At 38.8% G+C, this 12,767-nt stretch overlaps 1 protein-coding gene across 1 annotated transcript in view; it reads left to right on the forward strand.

The window, feature by feature from the left end:
* LOC104527427 (polypeptide N-acetylgalactosaminyltransferase 18) overlaps positions 1–12,767 on the forward strand; it is a 109,585-nt gene that overhangs the window by 45,706 nt on the left and 51,112 nt on the right. The window contains exon 7 of the mRNA XM_010171147.1: positions 1,552–1,666. Coding sequence (XP_010169449.1) covers positions 1,552–1,666 — 115 coding nt within the window. The remainder of the gene's footprint in view (positions 1–1,551; positions 1,667–12,767) is intronic.

The raw sequence follows: 12,767 nt of genomic DNA on the forward strand, positions 1-12,767 counted from the left end.
AAGGGGTGGTAATTTCCACATCACTAGAAATGGTTCTCAGTGTTAATGAACTCTGTGAACATTATGAAAATGCTTTGAAATATTCTACCAAGTCCTGCAGAGGCAAACCTTCTATATTAATTATGGTGACTTTTTAAACTAAAAGTGTATAAAGTCAGAATAAAGAGCAAATCTACTTTTCCTTGTTACCTCAGAACTCTGTTCTGTGTGAGGATTGTGGAATAAATGTGCTCTATGAATATTGGATGTATAAGTTTGTTCCCTAGCCCTTTCCCTGATACCTTTTATTCAGTGCAATACGCTGTATGCATGTGCTGGATAATTAAAATGATCAAAAAAACCCCACAAGTATTGATTGATGGCTTCTATCATGCCTCCAATATGCTTCTTGAATTATAACAAAGGGAAGCAGATACTCTGACAAATATAAAAACAACACCAAAAGCAAGAGTACTTTGTCATGAAAGCAGTATAATTTTGAAGTGATGTTAACTGCTATTTTCTTCATTAATAAATACATCAGAAACAGTCTTTCATTGTTATAAAGTGAGAACTATAGCACTTCAAGTTAGAGGCATAAATGTATAGATTTCTGTAGAACTGTACAATTTGTAATTAAGACATCCTATAATCTGTTTGAAAGCAGATGTCTACACTTACTGCAGCTTGAATGTTCCCAGTAAATGCAGGATTATTTCCCCTGTATTGCTAATTAATATCCCATTGTTACCAGAGTTCCTGACACCAGCATAACAATCAGAAAAAACGTTTTTATTTCTTGCCATTGTGGACTATAAGGTAGGAGAAAAATGAAGAGGCTAAATTCCTCTATATTCTCCTCCACTGCATCTCATAAAGGTAAAACTGTACTTTCTGTACCTGAACTCTTACCTTATTAAGATTGGCTCTGCATAATAAAAGTTGCCTAATTCAGGTCATGACATAAATAGAGCTTACTGATTTGGTGAAGATATGTGACTTGTTTAAATTTGGCTCAGGACAGTGGACTAGTGTTACAGTATGCTGGTAAGGGCAGACATTTCTTGATTCTGTATTGCAAAACCTGACCTGGAAATTCCTATTCAAGAAAGAACATCTTTTACATAAGCTTATAGACACTAGGTTTCTTAGCTGTAGATGAACCTAGCTTCTGGCTAAACACACAGGACTGTGCATCATTGGGTATCCTTGTTAATTATCACAGACAAGAAACTGGAGGATGTAGCAGGGACAGAGGCTAGAAAGGCTGATGCCTCAGAAACAAAGTTGGAGCTCCTGGATCTTGTACTGTTAGTGCTGAAATCCTGCCTGTTCTGGTGAATATGTATGTCCAGTCATTTTGAGTCTGTTTTCCTTCAGTGGTGCTTATTTCACCATAAAATCAAGAACATTAGAAGAAAAGATGGATAAATCTGTTTGACAAACACCTCCCTAAGAATCTGTCTTGGTGTACCATTTGACCCAGCAATTATAAATATAATCTATTTCTGAAAAACAAAATTGTTCATATTCTATCTGCTAATTTTGGTTGCTGCTGTATTATTCTTCCAGAAGTCCTGCATTGATTGGATGCTTCATAGTAGATAGAGAATATTTCCAAGAGATTGGCTTACTGGATGAAGGCATGGAAGTGTATGGAGGAGAAAATGTGGAGCTTGGAATCAGGGTAAGGAACATAACCAATCAGAACTGGTGGCTTACATTTAAAATACAACTTGCTTCTTATTGCAGGGAAAAAAAATTATGGATGATGGCATGCAAAGGAGATCCACAGCTCTGTAATAGTATAAATTGTTGGGTTTGAGGAGGGAAGGGGTGCAGGGGGAAAGGGCAAGAGCAAAATCTCCTGTCTTTTTAAATAATTTATCTGGGACGAGGATAGGAATACAGAATTTTGCATTATTCTTTCATTCAAGTAACAATGCTAGAATTTCAAGAAGGATAGTTTCTCACAGACGTAATGGGAAAAGCCTTTCTAGATTACGTGGTTTATTTAAATAAGGAAAATCACTATGAAGCAACTGGAATATACAGGCATTTATGCTGCCTTCCCTCTGGAAGGGAATTAGGATATTAATAAATTGTACAAGTGCACACATATTCTTCCATTGCACACTCTTTATCTGTTTACTAAATGCAGTACTGTGTGTGATTTGTGTACTTCTTTCTCTGCCTCTTCACAGCTTAATACCATTCTGAAAATACAGTGCTGTTCTGTTTGAGAATCTCTCAGGTTTTGATACAAGAGAAATTCTTAAATAGATAAGTGGTAAAGAAAAATTGTATTATGTGTGTTATAAAATTAAATCCTGAACTCTGCTATGAAGTGTTAGTGGAAGCTTGTATTTTGTGCTTTTTAGTTGCCAGAATAAAAGCATATTGTTGTTTAAGAGCAAAAAAAAAAAAAAATCTATTTTAAAAATAGAGAATTCTGCTGAGACTGTAAGATACAGGAAAAGATACTAATGTCTACTTCTGGGTTCCTGAAGTTCTTTTTGTACCCCCTGTCAGAGATAAAGTATTACTGCAGCAAAACTGAAGTGCAGGTGCCCTCTGAGTGACATTAGAGCACAGTTTTAAGGAAAGGGAGAGAGAAATGCAAGGCTGCTTCTTTTAATCATCCAATTCTGCTTACTGTTAGGGCCGGAGAGCCGCCTCCTGTTCGCAAAACCTGATTTTGTAGCTCAGTGTTACAACAAGTTGAAAATTAGTGTCACTTAGATTTTTATTTTCTTTTTTCAATCGAGAAACTATTGTCTCCTTGTGAGTGCGAGGAGTTTTATCTACTTTTGCATCACGCTGAGATATATGCTGTCCAGTCCACTGTACTTAGCATTGCAGATGTTGATTGGAAAGAGTACTTTGATAGACAAGACCAGAGAGACTCAAATCGCCGCATAATTGAAACTTCGAAGTAGACTGGATCACTGGAATAAGGCCCAACACTGTTCTGATTTCCTTATGGCTTTTTGTCTCCCCCCAGGGAAGAAGTGCCTGACCTACATAAAATACTTTCATCTGTAACAGATTGTAGTGTGCAAGGTAGCATAATGTATGCTGCCTCATCTGACTTTATCCTGACTTGGATCTGTGTTCCTGGCTATATCAAAACAAATTACTGCGCTGTAATGAACAGATTTTTCAGCAGTTTATTGCCAACTCTTCTCACAATTCTGAGCATATCCCAGATAATACCAGGATGAATATAAATGTAAAGTGCAATATTAGAACTTCTGGGAAGCACAACTTTATTTTTACAGATGTTAAGCTTGAAAAGCAAGCCCCTTCCATCAGCCACCTGCTTCTGGGGCACACCTGGGGCCATACACCACATCTTGGAAGAATACAGGTGGCTGCTTCAAGTGTGCTCTCACATTATTTGGGGGGCCGTGTCATTCGGGTGCATCCTAAGCACCTGTCCCTAGAGGTGCAAGTCCCAGGGGCTGCCTTTCGTTTCCTTAGGATAGGGCTACATGGAAAACTGTTCAGCAAACCAGATGGTCTGTTTCTGCTGTTGAACTACATTTTCATCTCTGCAGCACCAAATAGTCATCTCTAGATTACTTGTGTACCTTTCAACTGCAAGACCTATGATGAATCACTTAATAAAGATGGAAAGTGTTCTACAAAAACTACATTATAATTACAGTATCAGTGCAATAAATAATGTTTATGTTTTAAAATTATGCACTCCAATCCATGACTACAGATTGCTCACTGTGCTTCATCTTTCCTTGCCATTTTCCTTTTTTAAGAAGTATCTAGTTTCATCTAGTATTCTTCTGTGTAACATGCATTATCACGTAGGGAGGGAGAAGCAGACACCATGAGCCCAAACTGGCCTGGTATGCAGGCTAGCTGAAAGTAGGATGTTGTGTGTCAAATTCCCTGATATAATGGAGTTGATGCCTAGTGAAATTTCCTTAATTTTTTTCATGGCTTATGTTTCTAATTAAATTTCACATAGCCTGTTCCCATTCTTTGTAGTATTTAGGCACTGGAAGTCAGTTCTTTCATTGGGGAATTGTATGCACAAGCATGTAAGAGCAAGCATCTGCAGGAACAGGAGAGGTTACTTTCAACTACAGACAGCAAGAGTTAGGATCATTTGAGCTACCTGTTTATCTTAAGCACACTAAGCAGAGCATGGTCCCATGTCCTTAAATTACTAATTTTGTTCCAGAGGATGTAACACTACTGTGTATTACTACTATGTGACACTACTGTGTAACAGTGCTGTGAGCCAACCGATAAGCAGACCAGCTGCAGCATCATGCGATGACAGGACTGGGTAAATCGCTCTCTGTGCCCATGCACAGAGTCAAAGCCTTGTTCTCCATTTGCTTTGTTAGCAGCTGCATCTTCAGTGGTGTGAGGTAAGATTTCATCTCCCAGCTGAGATGCTTCCGAGAAGCAACTTCTAGCTATTTAGGATTTCTTTCCATTATAAAGGAGAAACCATTACTGTGTCTTCTAAGATCCTGAAATGGTTTGTTTTCAGCTCAACTGATGGGGTTTTCACTGTGCAAGGACAGGAATTAGACCCCAATGAAATGGAGACTTATCCCAGTATCCTCTCCTAGGAGGTATTTCTGTCACCCCATCATCTGCACAGCTATCTAGTTACTTGTGTTACATGAGTGCAAGAAAATCCCCAGCTATTGGAAACTGTATCTGAAGTATCCATTGTTGGTAAACAGTAACAAGCCACAGAAAATAGGTCTTTGTTTGGAGGATTATTCTCTTGCTTTGATGAATTAGTTTCTCTACTCAGCTCTATTCATCTCCAATTTGGTGTATTATTTTAACTTCTCCAAGATTTTTATCCTTGTCTGTGGCTTTGTAATAACTTTTAAAAAATATTTAAAATATATTATTAAATAAATATTAATAGAGTTCTGTTGCCTTGAGCTAGAAGCTGACAGGTGAGTACAGAATGTGAATGCAATTTGAATCTTGGAAGCAATGCTGAATTTTCTCCTTAAGCAAATATTTTCTTGCAAAGCTATTTCTTTGCCCCATAAGAATATTAAGGCAGGCTGGTTGATGCAAAACTCGACAGCATCCTTTTTGAGCAGTTCAGTCACTTTATCTGGGATTTTTGAAAGATTCGTTTACTGTGACCCAGAATCATATTCTGAAATTTACGTTAGGATGAGTAATGTGTCGTTTTGGTTTATGTTCAATCATTCCCAACTGAATGGACTTCAGTGTGCTTTTAAGGTACCGGATTGGATTTGGAGGGCAAACTGGAATCAGATTGCTTATCCATGAGACCAAATAGGAACGATGTTGGTAACTGCCTTATAGCAGAAACAAAATGTGAGTGCAAGGCTGGCATTTCTCACTGTTATTTTGGCTTTGCTTCTGGGTTGTACTTGCTGCAAATCCATTGCAATCAATTAGATCCTGCATTAGGTGGTTCCAGTCTAGTTTTCAGTAGGCTTCTTAAAGGCCCATTCCAATCCCTGCTGAAGTCAGCGTAAGACTTTCTATCAAGAGCAAGCCTGTAGCAATCATTTTGTCTTTTAAAGCAGCCTACATGTTTGGTAAAGCTTCTGAATATCTGTTACAACAAAGTTGTTTGCACCACTTTTAGGGATGCCTGAACAAATATTCCACGGTTTGCTTCAGGTCACAGACTGAGTCGTCATCAGAGTCAAGGGAATGTAAGCCCAGGCTTTGATGTAATTATGTATGTCACAAAGACTTTGCGGTTGCAGAGGAATTTGTGTTCAAAGGGATATAATGGCCCTGCTAAATGGCTAAGAGGAAATTTTGTTAGAAGGAAAGAGCTCTTTAAGGGAAAAGGAATGGATCTTTCTCCTGCTAAACAATAAATCAGGACTTTACATCAGCTGACACAGGAGGAAAATTGCATTTATAGTTCAGACTGAGTATGGCACACTACTTTTATACAGTATATTGCCATAGTGTAATTAGTTCTATTTGCAATAAAATGACTTTATAATAAATATATCCGCTTCATTTCTTCTTAGTCTGGTGGTTTGTCTATAGAACTTGTGCAAAGCTGATGCTTTTCTGTTGGTGTAGAACTAGAGGAATGCAGTTTTATGAACAGAGATACAGAAATGAGTTATTTGACCAGAAAATAGTCCCAGTGTTCTTTGGGGCATTGTCTGTACAACAGGATAGAGCAAGCAGGTGTGAAGTCTGTCATGCTTCTCCCTGATCTATTTTTTCCTAAATTCCAGAGGTGACTTCCTTGTTTGTTTGTTTGTTTTGGAGTGGGGTGTTGCATTTTTTGAAGGTGCTTTTGGCTTTAACTATCTGTCTTTTTTTCTTTTTCTTTTTTAACCTTCCCCCACACCAGCTTCTGGGATCATGATTCTTTATGAGTAGTTAACCCAGTCTCTCTCATATGGTGCATAGAAGCCGTTGCTGGCTTACATGTCCAGTCATTTCCAGTCCAAAGTATTTGTTTATGTCAGTTGTTTCTCATCTGAGATCTGTTTCTTATAATAAGCTCTTGCAAGAGGGTGGTTCTTGATAATCACAAGCAAGTGCAGATAGTTACATTTGCCCCCAAATCTCCATATTTATCTGTAAACATTTTGGACTTTTTCCTCTTTCTCTAGAAGTTTCCAGCAATTTTATCTGTCCATGTTTGAAATACAGGCTATGAATTCTATGAAATAGTGAATAAATTACATGTAAATAGATGTCTGTTTTTATTAAGGAAAGCCTTTGCACATGTTACACAACACCTAGGCATAAACAGGTATGCTGGTTTACATTTTCTCCTTCTCCTTGCCTTCCTCCTGTTCTCCTCTCGCAGCAGAGCAGTGCATTGGCTCTGCCAGCACAGTTGTCTAAATGGCTGTTCCATGCCCACTGTCTCTGAACACCTCCAGTTCAGAAGTAAACCTTTACATTCTAACTTTTTTTTTAAACTGCGGGATTAACTTTAATGTTAATCAGTTTGTGATTTACCATACTGCCTCACAAACTGTTGTGTTAGGAAAATTGAGAGGCTCTTGAGCCAAGAGATAGAAACGACTGGGAGGGAACAGAGAAAGTGAGGGGCTTTTTCACCAAGTTGCTGTATTGTGGAACTGTTTGCATGGACAGTGAGCAGCAGGATGTGTCACGTATGCAGAGCTTCCCTTTTTGTCCGTGCTGACAGGTTCCTTTTCATGGCACTCCACTGAGCAATGTAGATCTTCCCTAAATTCCCTTCAGGAAAATGAATTTAGACATCCCCCATTCTTGCACTTTCAGCTACTGTCACTTGCTGTCATCTTAAAACCGTGTTTTTAACTGATTTTAATAAGTAGGCCATAGCCCTTCCCACTAGGGAATGATTTGCTCTACAGAAAAAATCTTTAGTGTATGATCACAGGTGCTGTTCAAGAGCATTAGGTTGATGATGTGCAAAGGGGAAAGGCTGAGAAGTATAGAAGAAATAATATCCTTAGCTGCTACTTTTAGATAACATTTAAATACTGCTTTTTAAGGTAGTGATTTCTCTTTAACTTGATGTTAAAACTTTAAATAGAGATGTCTTTTATTTTTATCCATCTTGTGAATTAAGAAGAGAGCACTGGCTACTTCTTTTAAGCAACATTTGGTTGATCTTTACACATTTTTCTTGCAGAGTTCAGTCTAGAAATGATCTTGATCATATACCAAAGGTCTTGGGGCTCTGAGGAGGTCCCTGCTGACTGGAAGCTAGCCAGTGTTACTCCCATTTACAAGAAGGACATGAGGGAAGACCCAGGAAACTACAGACCTGTTAGTCTAACCTCAGTTCCTGGAAAAATTATGGAGAAGGTTATACTGGGTACTACTGAAAGGAATTTAAAGAATAATGCAATCATCAGGCACAGTCAACATGGGTTCACAAAGTGAAAGTCCCATTTAGCTAATTCGATATCCTTCTGCAATGAGGTCACCCACTTAGTAGAAGGCGGTGGATATAGTTTGTCTGGATTTTAGTAAGGCTTTTGATACTGTCCCTCACAGCATCCTTCTGGACCTCTTGTCCGGCTGTGGGATGCGTGGGTTCATGGTGCGCTGGGTGAAGAACTGGCTGAAAGGTAGAGCTCAAAGTGTTGTAGTGAATGGGGCTACATCTGGCTGGCAACCAGTCACCAGTGGTGTTCCACAGGGTTTAATTCTAGGGCCAGTTCTGTTCCATATATTTATCAAGGATCTGGACACAGGATTTGAACACACCATTAGCAAATTTGCAATGATACCAAGCTGGGAGGTGCTGTTGACTCTCTTGAGGGACAAGAGGCCTTGCAGGGAGATCTAGATAGACTGGAGCATGGGGCTGTGATTAATGGGATGAAATTTAACAGGTGAAAATGCCAGATTCTGCACCTAGGATGGAGTAATGCCAGGCACAAGTAGAAATGGGGAGAGGAGTGGCTGTAGAGCAGCCCTGCAGAAAGGAGCCAGGGGGTGCTGGCTGACAGCAGGCTCAGTGTGAGCCAGCAGTGTGCCCTAGCAGCCCAGAGGGCAAATGATGTCCTGGGTGCATCAAACGCAGCACAGCCAGCCAGTCAAAAGAAGTGATTGTCCCATGTTGGTGTGGCCTCACCTTGAGCACTGCGGGCAGTTCTGGGCCTCACAACTTAAGCGGGATGTGCAGGTCCTTGAATATATCCAGAGGCGGGCAACAAAGCTGGTGAAAGGGCTGGAAGGAATGTGCTGTCAGGGGCAACCAAGGACTTTGGACTTGTCTTGTTTGGAGACAGGGAGGCTGAGGGGTGACCTCATTGCTCTCAACAGCTTCCTGAGGAGGGGATTTTGGGAGGGAGGTGCTGATCTCCCTGGTATCCAGTGACAGAATGTGTGGGAATGGTTCAAAGCTGCGCCAGGGGAGCTTTAGACTGGATATTAGGAAGCATTTCTTTACCAAGAGGGTGGTCAAACAGTGGAACAGGTTTCCTAGAGAGGTGGTTGACACTCCAAGCCTGTCAGTGTTTAGGAGGCGTTTGGACAATGCCCTTAATACCATGCTTTAACTTTTGGTCAGCCCTGGAGTGGTCAGGCAGTTGGACTAGATGACTGTTGTAGGTCCCTTCCAACTGAAAATACTCCATTCTGTTCTGTTCTCTTCTTTTCTATTCTATTCTATCCTTAATTTGGTCTTCTGGTACTAGTCAAGTCTTTAGTATTAGTGCAAGATTAACAAGACGTATCAAGCTACGTACAGCTGTGGTAAGGGAGAAAAAGGTAAAAACAAAAGATGGGCAGTGCAGTAAGTTGCTTCGTGAATACTAAACCAGTGGTGATCTGCTTATTCAGTTTTCTGCTTTTTTTTTTTTTCCTTTTAAGATGAAAAGTAATTTATTTTACTTCCTATTCATGACTTAAACTTGGCAATGTAGTGAATTATGTATCAGTTCTTTGCTGTGCCTAGCAATGAGATAGACACATTTGAAAAAGAACTGAATGAAGCCTTATGCTTTCAGTAACCCTTGAAGCGTGTTATCTCCTAGTAACACAAGGCATAGAGTAGTTCCTGCAATTGTAAACCAGCAACACAATATACATAGTTGAACAATACGTTGTAAAAGTTTCACAGCTCCTGAAGATATGTGCAAAATTAAAAAAAAAAACAAAACAATTAAAAAAGTACATAATGAAGCAATTAGCTAAAAGGGGAAGAAAACTACTGACAATTTAATATAGGAAGAATCTATAACTGTATTACTTTTTTAATGAGTATTTTATAAAGGCACAATTAATGTAAAATGAGGCCTATGAGGCAATTAATGATGACTTCAAAAGTAAGATTTCAGTGATAATTTACATTTTAAAAATAGAGAGCAGCTCTAGTTATGTTAAATCCTTTTATTTCTTTTTAAAAGTCTTTTAGAATGGGGGCGGTTGTAGGTTGCTTAAAGTTTCACGTTAAAATTATCAACTTGATTATGGAAAAAAGCTATTTGCACACACAAATAGATAAGTTTATTTGAAAGTATAACAGACTTGTATGATGATGAGAAATAGAATAATTTTTTTAAAACCCCACAGGGCTTCAGTAAGAGATGAAGTAATTTTTAAAATCTCTCTCTTCAGTCTCCAATTTCTGTGCATACTGTTCTGAGCTGTGACTATAGGCAGTCACCCCTTGACATTAAGTTACACCCTTATTTCCCACCCTGCAGAGGTACATGCCAGTGACATGATTCTCTTTTTCCAGCCCATTCAGCATCTAGAAGCAAGGAGTAAACCAGAATCACACCTTCAGTAAGCAGTGTATTTTCTTTCTCTTCATGTCCGCCTATATTCTAATTTTTCTAATCCTGAGTTGATGTGACTCGGGCCAGGACACTGTGTTTTATTCTACTGTTTGGGCAGACTGCTTCAGTGAGAGGAAGCTGTTAGAGACCAGTGGAATAAGCAAAGCTGTGCATGTTTTCTTGCTGAATTTGGGGAATGTTAGCCAAATCCATCAGTACTTATTGTCACTACTGCAATTATTTAGTGAAGATTATCTGACTTCAGTGGAGATATGACCTAAATAAAGATTAACATACTTCATCCATTGACTATAGTTTCTAGGGTTTATAGAGACAGATACCCAAATGTACATGACAATCCAGAAACTTTCAGGGTGTGATCCAAAACCTGCTGATTGCTACTGAAAACATGAACATGGAGTTCATTGATCTTTGCATCTGACCATTCTCCCTGTTCTTTCTGAAGTCACCTGTCAAGATACCAAAATAAAAATGCAGACTCAAAATGATCACAGACTTCGCTCATAGTATTGAGTAAAAATAGTTTATTCATACTTGTCTGTAAAGCATCAATCTCATTATTGATTATGACTAAATGATGAATGGACAAAGGTGTTAATGTGATTCATAAATACTTTTTGCATTAAATTGTTCCCCAAAATATATTTTAAAGATGTTGGTGACTATTTGTTTGTATCCACGGTAGTAATTAATTCACACTGACTGTTTTTTTAATCTTCAGGGCATCTTTAATGAGCTCATCTAATTTTGTCATTTGCAGACTTCACAGAAGCTAAAAATTGCTTCAGCTTTTTGAGAATTCACTTAATTATTAAAAAGTTTTGTTTGCAGTCCAAATGAAACGATGGTTTGAAACAAGGTCACATCAGTTCTTGGAGAAACTGCATGATCTGTGTAAATTTAATGAATGCAATCCATGCTAATAAACTGCTCGGCATCATGTAGGTTTTACTTTTTTATTAGATTAAGCTTCCACATCATTAAAAGAACACTCAGTGATTAAAGAGATAAAAAGAAACACTTTTAATGAAGTGTTATGTGATTTTATAATGAAATATAAATTAAATATTTGAGAGAGGAATCTGCTTCAGAGTTGTAATTGTTTTGATTAAATATGCAAATTCAAATATGTTTAAATGCAATTGAAAAGGATTTACTAAAGGATGTGAATTTAAGGATAAAACTAAACAGAAATTGAGAAGTTTTGTCTAGTGAAACGGGTTTTCCATATGTGAACAGAATTTGCACTAAAAATCAGTGGCCAGATTGCTGTAGACATTTCTAAGGCTGAGTCACTCGTCTCTGCTGCACGCTGAGGGCTGTGCAGTTGCTGTCACTGCTGCATTGCTCTGGTGGGAGTGAGTGAGGGGTGACAGCACAGGGGCTTAGGGCTTGCACCTTCGCAAAATGCCTCAGGGAGCTGTTGGCTCTGTAACTGCTTCTGTAGCTGCCCCACTTGGTCTGCCTGCTGCTTTGGTCCTTTGCCCCTTCAGCAGAGTGCAATTTGGGGATTTAAACGCGATGTAATGGAAACTAGCACTCAGTTGCTGAGGGCAGCTGCTCCGGAGCCAGCCCTCCCAATTATCGCTTGCATGTAAATATACCTACAGCGAAATAACAGTAAAAAGTGCTTAGACAAATTCTCTACATCATAACAACTGAAGATTTAAAAGGGAGAGAGATTTCCCACCTCCTCCTTTGTTGGTTTTTGTTTTGTTTTGTTTTTCCAAATAGATTCTCTGTATTGGTTTAATGTTCCTATCATCTCCCACTTGCTTTGCTTCGTTTAGGTCATAGGCTTTGCTGATTTTAGTCTTTCAGCTTTCATTAAGTGTTAGACGTTGCCTTGGTACTGCTGCTGTCCCTTTATAGCTTGAAATTTTTTATGGAATTTTACTACCTTTTGCTAGTAATGAAGGAACCTTTTCAAGAAGAGGAAGCCCTCTAAGCCCTTCTTGGGCCTATGCCAAATACATGAACCTCCTCAAGAAATCAAAGAATAAAGAGCCCTTTCTAAAGTCCTCTTGGAAGGGAGCATTGAAAGCACACTGAAGTGGATTCTGAGAGCTCTTTGGAAGGGAAACTCCAGTTGGATGTTTTCTTTTTCTAAAAGACTGTTTTTGCAAAGTGAACCGGCAGGACCAGAACCTCAACAAATTCTTCCAAAGAAAAGCAAACTTTTTGCTGAGCAATTGCTATTGATTGTATCACAATGATGGAACATACGTTGTTTTTAACAAGTGTATATGTATGTTTAGGGATTTGGCAGGAAATTGAGACTGTTGCTAGTAATTTCCACCTCTTGCTACCATAGGTAAAACATCTTCATGAGCAACAGGAAAAGGCGCTGTATTTCCTTTTAACCATAGTACAGGAAATTCATCAAGTTTCTTCCTTGCAATTTGTATGAGGAGATTTGTCATTAAGTATTACTGATTTTGGCGACATTATGCTCAGAGATATAACATTTTACTTCAAACCATTCCGTGGTTAAAAAAATACTTTGAAGCTCTTAATCTTTAGGCT

Source organism: Antrostomus carolinensis, unplaced genomic scaffold, assembly GCF_000700745.2.
Source record: "Antrostomus carolinensis isolate BGI_N321 unplaced genomic scaffold, ASM70074v2 scaffold7367, whole genome shotgun sequence".
In the NCBI taxonomy this organism is placed as follows: domain Eukaryota; kingdom Metazoa; phylum Chordata; class Aves; order Caprimulgiformes; family Caprimulgidae; genus Antrostomus; species Antrostomus carolinensis.